The sequence below is a fragment of the Acipenser ruthenus genome, chromosome 21 (assembly GCF_902713425.1).
Source record: "Acipenser ruthenus chromosome 21, fAciRut3.2 maternal haplotype, whole genome shotgun sequence".
NCBI lineage: Eukaryota > Metazoa > Chordata > Actinopteri > Acipenseriformes > Acipenseridae > Acipenser > Acipenser ruthenus.
Genome location: NC_081209.1, coordinates 25954900 through 25967056, shown reverse-complemented (window position 1 = coordinate 25967056; position 12157 = coordinate 25954900). Strand labels below are relative to the sequence as shown.

The 12157-nt window shown below is 45.8% G+C and overlaps 1 protein-coding gene across 2 annotated transcripts in view; it reads right to left on the bottom strand.

Moving 5' to 3' along the window:
• LOC117427590 (ras GTPase-activating-like protein IQGAP1) overlaps positions 1 to 12157 on the bottom strand; it is a 42630-nt gene that overhangs the window by 8717 nt on the left and 21756 nt on the right. For both annotated transcript variants that reach the window (XM_058995296.1, XM_058995295.1), the window contains exons 14-27: positions 11782 to 11942; positions 11325 to 11449; positions 10774 to 10937; positions 4962 to 5052; positions 4667 to 4834; positions 3889 to 4031; positions 3614 to 3784; positions 3040 to 3123; positions 2667 to 2738; positions 2331 to 2400; positions 1933 to 2141; positions 1579 to 1731; positions 1167 to 1330; positions 628 to 852 (exon numbers count right to left, since the gene is read on the bottom strand). In XM_058995296.1, the coding sequence (XP_058851279.1) occupies positions 628 to 852; positions 1167 to 1330; positions 1579 to 1731; positions 1933 to 2141; positions 2331 to 2400; positions 2667 to 2738; positions 3040 to 3123; positions 3614 to 3784; positions 3889 to 4031; positions 4667 to 4834; positions 4962 to 5052; positions 10774 to 10937; positions 11325 to 11449; positions 11782 to 11942 (2000 nt within the window). The remainder of the gene's footprint in view (positions 1 to 627; positions 853 to 1166; positions 1331 to 1578; positions 1732 to 1932; positions 2142 to 2330; positions 2401 to 2666; positions 2739 to 3039; positions 3124 to 3613; positions 3785 to 3888; positions 4032 to 4666; positions 4835 to 4961; positions 5053 to 10773; positions 10938 to 11324; positions 11450 to 11781; positions 11943 to 12157) is intronic.

Below are 12157 nucleotides of genomic sequence, written 5' to 3'. Positions count from 1 at the left end.
ACATGAGCCCATTAAAGATAGGAGTAAACTCTTTGAAAATACAGCATTTAGTTTCTTAGAAGTTCTATCTTTTAATCTTAGGTACCTAGGCATGAGTTGCTGATAAATCAGGATCATAAACTGCCTTGGAAGGGAATGGAAAATATTTCAGATCTTGAATTTTCTTGAGGTAAATCTTTTAATTAATGACCTATAGGGCCCTGCGTTTTTTACCACTTGTTTTTTTAACCTGTAATTTAGTCCTACAGCCACAAGATGTCGCTATAGCCTCCAGAGTAAGCCACGTAATGAGCAATCATTAAACAATCACCCCATTTCATTACTTTAACCATTTGAATTGATCATCCCATTAGCACAAAGCACGTATTAGCAGATTCATAAACAGAACACTGTAGGTGGATACTGACCTTTATTTAACCCTAACCTAACATCCCTGTGAATACAGGATTTTAAAAAGGAAGTTTTTTTCAATATTATTTCAGAGAACTCATAAGTCTAAATACATTATTTATAGGTTTTAATTTACCAGTACATTTTTACGCAAATCATTTGTTGAGAGAGAGAGAGAGACAGAGAGAGGAGAGAGAGAGAGACAGAGACAGAGAGAGGATAGAGAGAGCCCCCTACCTTGCCTCGCCAGTCTGAGACTCCATCTGGTTGACCCAGCTCTTGTAAATGTCCACGGGATCGGTCTTGATGCTCAGTGCCTTGTCATCCATGGTCTCCTTGACGACGGGCGCCAGGATCTGCCTCAGTGCATTCTGGCCCCGGGCCCCGCGGTTAAAGCTCACCACCATTTTTATAACGGTGGGGTTCCCCGTCACAATCTCCTGGATCTGGTCCACCTTCGACCTGACAAAGTCAACACAAATAAATGGTCAATAAGATTGAGTCGGATTCATGTACAGTTTCAAACTAAATGGGTTTAGTTCACAAAACATTTACCCCAGTGCTAAGTTTCCAACTGTTTCTTTCTAAACACCATGTTAGTGTGCCATGTTACAATGCTTCAAATAAACGTCATTTTGAGCTTCCACAGCACGTGGACCCAGCGGTGTTTTCTTAAACAATAATCATATACAAATTCACCTTTTCATTTTATAGTGAACTTCTAATAACACACATAAATAGGTAATGCATTTATCTAGTTTATCCGGGGCTCATACTTGATCTCCTCCTGCAGTGCGGTCTTGAAGAGCTTCAGCAGCAGGTACTCCTCGCGCTGGTTGGAGGCGTAGTTGTACAGCGTGAAGATCACAGAGTCCATGAACTTGGTGGACTTGTTCTGGGGCATCTGGAAGATCAGCTTGGCCAGGTAGGTGGGGTTTGTCTGCAGGGAGGGTTGGAGGAGTTGGAAAACTCAATTGCAAATACAGCGCTCCCGATCCTTTATAGTCCGGGTTTCTGTTCTAACCAGGGCTAGCACATCTCCAGATGTGTGTACAAACGTACTGCAAGCCATAATGAGTGGTATCATGGACTGGCTTGGCATACTCATGTTTTAAAGCTGCATTGCTTTCCAGTGCACATATTCCATGTCCGAATCTGATGGTGTATTAAGAGACAGTGCAGTGTTACCTGTAGCAGGTAGAAGAGGAACTGGTAGGCCTCAAGTTTTTCTCGCTTCGCCTTGCTCAGCGCCTTCAGTCCGCCTTGCTTGTTCATCATCATCATGTCGGAGAGCTGCCCCTTGTTCTTCTTGGTCAGCTTCTTACTGTGAGACACCACCTCCTGCACAGACAGAGAGAGACACACACAGTGGGCAGGGCTGCACTACTGACTATCACCACAAGAGGGGGGTCAGAGAGACTAGGAGTGCTCAGCAGTGTCATCTATCTCAATGCTGCAGTAAGTTCTCCCTAAGAACAAGGAAATAATGGTCAACAAACCACTGTATGGAGTGGCATCCACTCTCTGGTTGGACTGGGTTACCTGCAGGGTGATCTTGTTCTTGACCAGCAGGCCAATCTTGATGTCCATGAGGTTGAGGTCGTTCTCTAGCTGCTGATTGGAGCGGATTTGGGTCACGACCTCCTCGCGCAGGCGCATCAGCTCCAGCTCCTCCTGGAAGTCCTGGTCACTCTGGTCAAGCAGGTGGACGAACTTCCGCACCACCGCCATGGGGGGATCCGCAGCGTTTACTGAGGGGGAGCGGGCATGAGAAGAAGGGTTTACAACAAAGCAACGCTTCCCAACGTCACTGTCGAGAGATTGGAATGAACAGCGGGGACTCCTGGTGGTGTAGCCAGAAGCAGTTTAGAGGAGAACATAAATAAGACAGAGCGAGGAGAGAAAGATAACGAGGGAGGGAGACAGACAAAGATACTCACTCAGTGTCTTGTAATCATCTCTGGCCTTGTTGGCCCGGATAAACGCCTGGATTTTTACTATATCATCAATCTGCAAGACAGAACACACAGCAAAGGGAGTTTGTTTTTAATATGCTTTACCACACCCGTCTGTATCTTACCATCCTTGTCAAACCTTCTTTCCACTATGATTTACTACACTATTAAAAGGCAACACAATTACCATACATTTTTGTGAGAAAGCTGAGATTCTAAAAGCAGAGATTCTGCCCAGCTGGTACATTCCCTGCTAGTAGAATTTGTTTTGCACATCTGCAATGGTGTGTTGTGCTTATCAGTTTTGTAGTTCAGACTCACGTGGTCACGGAAGTACTTGAGCCGGTCCTGGTATCTCTTCCTGGCCTGGTGCATCCTCACCTTGGACTGGATCTGAGAGGCGAGAGCGAGAGCGAGAGAGAGAGAGAGAGCGAGAGAGAGAGCGAGAGAGAGAGACACACAGTGAGCACAGCACTGACTCAGCCAGAGGCACATACAGTGCACACCAGCTGCTTTTACCATAATCACCTTAGAACCGCATGCATGGGACTGACAGCACTCACAATAAAAACTGGATTGGCTTAAACTGCTAATATCCACCTCTGGAACGAAAACACACAAAAGACCATGCTGTACACCAAGCACACTGCAAAATCAGCAGACAACCCCCCCCCCCCTCCTGTGTGACAGTTACCTTGGTGACTTCCTCGGTGTGGTCTTTTAGGTATTGCTTCCTCTCCAGGTAATTCTTCCTCTGCTTGTAGCCTCTCCAATGAGACTGCAGGGGGCGACAGAGACACATCAGGGCATGAGCTGGGGTGTGTTTCGTATATTTACATGTGATAGAGGAATGTGTTACAGCTGTACAGGGGGTAGTTAAGCAGCGGGTATGTACTGTGGACCTTGCTTCTTGAGGTAGTGGAGGAGAAGATTAGCATTATAAAGTAAAGTAATGTGATACTTTAGTGGTGTGTGTACTTACATCCCTGTGCAGTAGTTTACCTGTACCCAGGTGACAGTATCCCTGTTCAGTAGTTTACCTGTACCCAGGTGACAGTGTCCCTGTGCAGTAGTTTACCTGTACCCAGGTGACAGTATCCATGTGCAGTAGTTTACCTGTACCCAGGTGACAGTGTCCCTGTGCAGTAGTTTACCTGTACCCAGGTGACAGTATCCCTGTGCAGTAGTTTACCTGTACCCAGGTGACAGTGTCCCTGTGCAGTAGTTTACCTGTACCCAGGTGACAGTATCCCTGTGCAGTAGTTTACCTGGATGCTGGTGATGGCCGGGCCCTGTCTCTTCAGGTAGTTGAGGCGTTCTGTCTGCCCGTTCCTCACCAGGTATCCTCGGCAGCGCGCCTGCAGCTCAGTGATCAGGTTCTCATTGGCCAGCCACAGCTGCTCCCGGTTGTAGGCAGACGTCACTCCAGAGATGGTTGCCTAGTGGAGGCGAGCAGGGGAGAGGTGAGCTCGATGAAGCCTCAGCAGTGTGAAGGGAAAGCTGGATTGAAACATTCAAACAGCCCCTCTCTGTGCAGTCTTACCTGGATGTCCTCCCGGCCCAGCTGCGTGTTGTTCTCGATGAAGTTGGCCGGCTCCTCCCAGCTCCCCTCCCTGGTCCGGATGTTGAAGTAGTAATCATACCCTCCCTTCACCCAGTGCTTCACCCAGTCACTGCCATTGTCACCTGGGGGGGAGATTTCTATTACTTATTATTACAGGCTTCATACTGGTCAGTAGCATGAGACTTGTTTAAGAAAGGGAAAACACACCCGATAGTTACCAAAGCACAAATAAACTAGTCAGTTTGTAGCTATTTGTTTTTACATTGTTTTTTGTTAGTCTAGCCCGTGAAGCTCATGGATGGTCCTAAAAATAAACCATCTAACAAAGCAATAGGAATGAAAGGGTTTATTCCTAGAAGATTTATTAAAAATCTCTGAAACCTAACAGACAAGCAAGTGTTCAAAAATCAAAGTAGTGTGTGTGTGTGTGTGTGTGTGCGTGTACGGGTGCAGGCTTGTTTATTATGCTTATGGGTCTAAAACCTGACAAAATGTTTAAACATATATTTCGAAACATACTGGTAAACCATTTTAACACAGGAGTACTGACTTTACAGAACTTTCATTATTGTGGTGATCCATGTCCTTCTGGAGTACAACAGTAAATCTACAATATATATCAATGCAAACACTATAAACAAACAAGTCTGTACATTTGTGTGTGTGTGTGTGTGTGCATGTGTATTTAGGGGTGTGTGTGTGTATTTAGCTGTGTGTGCATGCGTGTCTGTATTCTGAGCTCTCTCTGTCTGCTCACCCTCGTCCTGCTTGCTCTTCTTGAGTACGGCGAGGTCTGCCTGGTACGCCTGGTCACACTCGGGGGTCACTCCGTACAGCCCCACGTCGGGGGAGCGCAGGGCAGCGAGGGTCTGAGCCGTGTCACCGCGTTCCACCGCCTCATTGATCCCCAGGATCCCCAGAGAGACTAAGAGAGAGAGAGGGAGACACTCCGCTTCACTACAGCGCTCTGATTGAGAGTGAGGGGAGAGGGGCTGAACCTGTCAATGATTCGTTATGAGACAGGGTTAATGAAGGGCAGGGCTGGCTCTTACACTGCTGCGAGTCCTCCGTCTCCTTGTTAGAACTGCACACACCGTCCTGGATCTCATCCAGCCAGAGCACCGCAGAGTCGTCCTGTGTGTCCTGGGGAGGCATCATAGTTTACTTTATATCAGAATTGTATTGAGAGTCCAGTTGTCATTACCACACTGCTAGATGCCAGCTACGCCAAGCTAGAAATTCCCTTAGAGCAATCCAATACAAGAGTCATTCTCATGCACAAAGTTAGTATGTACATGTATACATTTTGATTTATAATGTATTTAAAATGAATTCATGAATACAAAACATCTAGAAAGAAACTTAGACAGATGTTCTGACGCGTGCTTTCACGAGGGAACATGTATTTATTTGTGAATTTCAGTACTATTCTATGCTGTTCACAGTAAACTTTATGAATGAATTCATTCTCTTAGAGGTTTGGAAAGAAGGTTAGAGAGCTCGACTCCAACACCTTTCTGCTCCACAGCTCTTTCACCTTTTCAGTGTCTCTACTTTGTATCTGCTTGGCAGTCGCTGTGACCCGTGACTTCACTGAGCTGTCCCAGCACTGCTCACCACCCTCCAGTGGTTCTGGTGACTCAGCCTGAGCGATGTGTTAATGGAGATGCATTGCTAGAGACAGGCCCTGCTGCTTCCTTCACGGGGGCTCTGTTCTTACACACATCACACAGCTGTCTAGCAGGACTGACTCAAACACACACAGATTTCTCATATTCTGAGCCATCACAACTGTTATGCAAATGAAATCTTTCACAGAGGAATACAATCCTTTTAGAAGCATTAAAGTAGCCAGAAACTACTCTGCTGCTTCCTCCCTGCACCCTACTTTTTTCTGCTTGTTTTATACCGTTTTAATTGTATTATTCCATTCACACTATTTGCATTTTCCCATTACAATATGGACAATTATGACCCTTACATAATATCAGCCACCAGATCCTTTCTAATGAATCATCATGTAATCAGATGACCCCCTGCGTTGGCTTCCTTTTTTGCCTGAAGTTGATTGTTCCGGAATGTCTAATTTTGCAGCGCTGGTTCAATTGGAGCCACATAAAAAAGGGATGGAACAATGAATCAGAATCTCAGGGACCAACACATTAGATTGAACAGGCTTTTGTTTGGATTACAGAGACATGTTTCTGTAGCAGAATTCAACAGCGGAGTCCAACAGCACTAGCAACCTATTATTATTATTATTATTATTTGTTTATTTAGCAGACGCCTTTATCCAGGGCGACTTACAGAGACTAGGGTGTGTGAACTATGCATCAGCTGCAGAGTCACTTACAATTACGTCTCACCTGAAAGACAGAGCACAAGGAGGTTAAGTGACTTGCTCAGGGTCACACAGTGAGTCAGTGGCTGAGGTGGGATTTGAACCGGGACCTCCTGGTTACAAGCCCTTTTCTTTAACCACTGGACCACACAGCCTCCTGCCTACCCAATCAACCCTAACAGAAAAAAGTCCTGTGGTACGAAGTGGATCAATTTGGAGAGATAGGTGTCTGGCCGATTCACTTTGAGAGTTCTGATCTTTCTGTGAGTGAATGCAAGAGCATGATGTGCTATTGATGTCTCTCTCTTTCCTTCAGTGTCTGCAAGGCATGACTAATCCCATTACAGAGAGACCCCCTAATCCCATTACAGAGAGACCCCCTAAACCTATTACAGAAAGACCCCTAAACCTATTAGAGAGACCCCCTAATCCCATTACAGAAAGACCCCCTAATCCCATTACAGAGACCCCTATACCTATTAGAGAGACCCCCTAATCCCATTACAGAAAGACCCCCTAATCCCATTACAGAGACCCCTAAACCTATTAGAGAGACCCCCTAATCCCATTACAGAAACCCCCCCTAATCCCATTACAGAGACCCCTAAACCTATTAGAGAGACCCTCCAATCCCATTACAGAGAGACCCCCTAATCCCATTACAGAGAGACCCCCTAATCCCATTACAGAGAGGCCCCCTAATCCCATTACAGAGACCCCCTATCCCACTGCAGAGAGACCCCCTAATCCCGTTAGTCCCTCCGTCCTCCACCTTCACTCAAAAGCACCAGTGTGTGTCAGTTTTGGAGCATGGAATTTAAGCAGCACAATAAAAGTTCCTGTATGGTGTATTGCCACATAAAGAACAATACCTGCAACAGTCTAGAAGCAGTTAAACAGCGAGTCCCATGCAGGGGCAAGTGCTTACACCAGATGGCTCCTCTGAGCTGTCAGTGCCAGAAAACAGTTGCCTCAGTTTCCGGAATGAGACACACTATCCTCTGATTGGACGAGGACACAGAGCTCTCTTTGTGCAGCCCCTACCCCGCCGAGAGAGAGAGAGAGAAAGAGAGAAAGAGAGAGAGAGAGAGAGAGAGAGAGACCGAGAGAGACAGACAGAAATACACAGGGCTGCAGACACACATATTTATTCAACGGGCGTGGAATTTATATGTATACATTGATTTACTGTATCTACACTGGTGACAGCTAACAGTCAGGGCAGCTTGCATTAGTTAGTCAGAGATGTATTTAAAGTTGGCTTCTACAAGAAAGATACTTGAAACTACTTTAAGTAAAAAAAAAATCATATGCTTACTTAAACTGATTCTAGGAATTCATAGTAACCACAGGTAATTAATAATTATCAGTAGTAATTCTAATCAATCTCTGGATAATTGTATTAAGCAATTCTTGGTGAACAAAGTGAATACTCTAAGTAAATGAAAACCAATCCCCAGTAATTGGTAATCATTGCTTATAATTGAGTGATTATTTTATTTAGCGTGTGTAAACATGCACTGAACTGTGCATTACTTAGCTTCCCTTTTCTAGGCACACGCACACACTCACTCACACACACACACACACACACACACACACACTCTAATAACTACTCAGTTCTGACTGTTCCAAGTGATACTACTTCATTAGTGGTCAACCTCAAGAATGCCCTTGGTTTTCTTGAATGTAGGCTGGTCTGTTTACAGTAAAGCGATCTGAACGGTTTCAGGAGTAACTAGTCAGCAGGGGGTAGCGGGGGGGGGGGATGAGCAGAAGAAACATCTCAAAAGTATAAGTAGATTTGAGTCTGATTTCTGATCTGAATTGAGGAAGTGAGCGAGTGGGTGTGGCGCCACAGAGTTCTACATTATATTTTATTTTTAGTTGATATGTGCATATTTTGAGCCGTTTCACAACTTCATTCTAATTAAGGGAATGGGCAGGGCAGAGAGGCAGAGAGAGAGAGACAGAGACAGAGAGACAGAGACAGAGAGAGGAGAAACAGCTTTGAATTAGAAACAATGAAGAGAGAAAATGAAGGCTGTGTCTCTCTACCCCTAAACTATAATTGCAACATACTACTTTCCTCTCAGAGTTGCGCAAAGTATTGATTAATAGTTGACTGCATATGAAAATATTATTCATTTGGAGATACTTTGTAAGCATTTCCCCTAATCCTGTGGGGTATTCCCCAGGCACTGAGACCCACAGAGGCTACATGGCTAGAAAACTGTGCAATTCTTTATGGACTTCCCTTTCATTTTTTAATGAAAGTCAGGGGAGGGGGGCATTATGCACTATCCTCCCTGAATATAACATGATTACGTGCCTTTTAAATACTATACAGAACTGGTTTTAGCTTAACTGTACAGTAGTTAAATTATAGCAAGAAGATCATTGAACCTATTCTTGTCCCTCTCTTATTTCCCTGTCTTCTTTCTTTCTTTCCCTGGCTCTCTCTCTCTCTCGCGCTCTCTCTCTCTCTCTCGCGCTCTCTCTCGCTCTCTCTCTCTCTCTCTCGCTCAGCTGCTTGCACTTCATTGCCATACTTTGTGTTCCAATCATTTCCTCGCTAACCCACTTCCTGTCTTGTAAAAAGAGAAGTCCATTCGTTTCTGTGCTTGCTCAGAGCTGCAGTCTACAGAGTCCCAGCAGCCTCCAGTGTAGCCTCTTCCTGTGTGCTAATGTGTTTATTCACAGGCCAGGTCAGCCCTCAGGAGCCGGGTCAGCAGTATCTGTGCTGTAAGAGGTAGTGGTGGTAGCTCAGTGAAGATCCAACACCCGGGCTGCTCCTGGGTACATGATAGGACATCCTACATCTGATTAACCAAGTCTCTCTTTGTGGTATTTAGTCCCAGTGCTGGTAGTTTCCAAGGTAAGTGAATGACGTTAGTCAAGCTAACCTAATATATACAAGGAAACACATTGCTAGCGCTGCTCATAATGCAGGTGCGCAGCCTTGTGGTTTGTGAAGTGCGAGTTTAAAAAAGTCTGACTTAAAACAAATAAGGTTATATATAAAACAAACTTCACCAGCATTGTCATTCCTAACTGAACTGAATTAAATACAGCAACCGTGCAAATGCACAAAATGGTCTTTTTCCAGTAGCCCACTCGCATGATCATTTGCCAGCGCACACTGGTGCGAGTCACCCTTCCAATTTCTACCTCTAATACAATCAGAGTTATCGTGGCGATTGTTTGTCAGGAGGGCATTTTTTGCCCCGTCATTGTGTTTAAACCCCTGGGGATGCCATGGCCAGCTGCAGTTTTGGAAGCTGGGAGCGTCTCCATATAAGGAAACGTTTAGGGAGCCAGACCTGTAAATCACTCCCCTCTCAGACCGGTCATGTGTCACCAGGGAGGCGGGACCGCTGGTTTTTAGGGAGCTCGTCATCGTGAGGAAATGCTCTTGGCACAGATCAGCCACCCAATTCCCAAATTACTGTTATTATGTTTGGACTTTGATAACGAAGAAACAGCAACACTCTGAATCAGCCCGAACATTCACAGCTTCCAGCACATGAAAAACCACTGCAGAGCTCAGCTGCAGTCAGAGCAGTGCACTGGGGCAGACATCAGGGGGCAGGTTAACTGCATGATCCCTGTGTATACAAGAACTAACGCTTATGCCGGGGAATTCTCCATTCTTTATCCATGTTTATAAATGCGCACGCACGACTTTGAGAATCTGAAGTTAGGAATATATTAATCAGTGGGGTCTTTTTAAATGCAGCATTTATCACAATCTGCTATCACGGGACAGACTAACACTACTCTGAAGGGAGGATTCAGTATTCATTAGGTTCAATTTGCTGTCACTTCAGCTATTTACTGTATTAGATTTCCTAAATCATATATATTTGTTCTTATGCTACAATAACACAGTTAATAGGAAGCATCATTGCTTTTGTTCCCCTTTTTGATTCCTTTAGCCCAGCACTACATTTAGAACACAGATATCAGGAACCGCTAAAAAGCCATTAGTCTCAACAAGCCAGTGTCCTTTCTCTCAAGAAAGCCCGCTATTCCTCTTCTGAACGAATCAATGCTCTTTGATTCCCTGTGCTTAGCATGAACCAGTTTTCACTTTTTTTTTTTTAGGAACATTGACCTCCTTTGTGTATTCACTAGCTTAGCGAAGCTGGGTTTCAGATCAACTAATTTGGAAAATATGAAATAAAAACAAAAAAGTCTCGAATTAAAAAAACTTGCCAATCAAAGAGATGCATTTTGTCCAGAAGAAAGTGTATCTGCTACTATATGGGTGAGGTTTTCCAAGGCCGTGCAAGTCTGGACAAATCTGGGACCCACTTACAACTCAATTTTCCTAAATTACAACCCTGAGGTGCCTAATGAAGAGGCCAGGACATGTCAAGACAGTATACCACCGGGACAGAGTCTGATAAAGGTTCAGCAATGAGTGAGTACAGCTGTTTGTGTGCCACCTGTAAAAGTGCAATTTGTTGTTACTACAGAAACCAAGCCACTGAAGCTAGGCAGTAATCTCGGGTCCGTACCTGTGCCTTCTCCCTGCGCGCCCGCACCAGCGTGTCGTGGTAGTGCTGTGCCACCGGAGGGCGCACCTCGGACAGCTTGGCGGCTGGGTGCTGCAGTGCTGCCAGAGTGGTCTGAGCATTGCCATGATCCAAAGCCTCGTTAATAAGTCCAATGGCAATGATCCCTGAGAGGAGGAGAGAGACAGGGAGAGAGAGTCAAATACTGCAACAGAAGTCCCACTCCTTCAGCAACAGGGTGATCCCCTGGCTCACAGGACCTCTCCTACAGCCCCCTCTCTTCCGAGCCTTCCTGTCAAATAGGATCAACAGGATCACATTCCCTATCCAATGGAATCATTCCCACCAGTTTCTGTGTTCCCTGCCCAGTAGGATCTCATCTCAGCCCCTGTTCAAGAGTATCCCAGTGTCTAATAAAATCTCCTGTACAATACGATCATTCCTCACAGTGGCCGTGTTCATAATCAGAGAGAATCCTCCCTGCCCCTGCCCCTGCCCCTGCCCCTGCCCCTGCCCCTGCCCCCTGCCCCCTGCCCCCTGCCCCCTGCACTCACTCTCATGCTCCTCCTGCACAGTGCCGTTCACCTGGTCCACACAGGCCTGGATGTCGTTCCAGGTGAGGAAGGGATTCCCCTCGGCCCGTGCCGCTGCCTTCAACCGGGTCAGATCATCGATGTACCTGCGGGCAACACAGGGTTAAAATAACACAGCGTCAGAGCAGAGAAGCGACAAGGAACAGACCTGATAAGCATCACGTCACAAATCCAAAAAACAATGTGCTTATTACTGCTGTCGTGAGGAGTCAGGGAATAGCATCCCTTAAGTTTGAGCAAAGCAATAAGCAATAGTCTCAAATTACGTGGGAAACCCAGTACTTTAAAAGTTCAAAATATATGATGACGGTGCAGGCAAAATCAAAAAAATGTGGGGATCAATATAGATCACACTGCATAATCCCCTAAAGCCACCCTTCTACCGCCAGCCCCAGTACTTGCCCCCGCGATCCCTCACCTCTGTGCGTTCTCGTCCTCCACGTTGCTCAGCCCAGTCACTGAGCTCTCCAGCTGCTTCCACACTGCCTGTCCGTCCCCAGTGTCCAGCGCCCGGTTAATTAGCGCCACTGAGGACAGCATCTCCACAGCAACCAGCAGCTCGGGGTGCGTCAGGGAGCCCTGCACAGCCAATCAGAAGCACAGTCACAAGCCTGTGGCCAAGAGGCAGGGCTTAAACACAAATTGTTGCAATTGTTTAGGTCTAAAGTGTAGATACTGCTCATCTGTGAATACAGAGGCATTTCATGCTCTTTCTGTTTGGTGATCAGCTGATACTCTGTGGTGTAGGTGTACAGATGATGTGTTGTGTATTTTGTGAGTTTGAATGAAGCTGA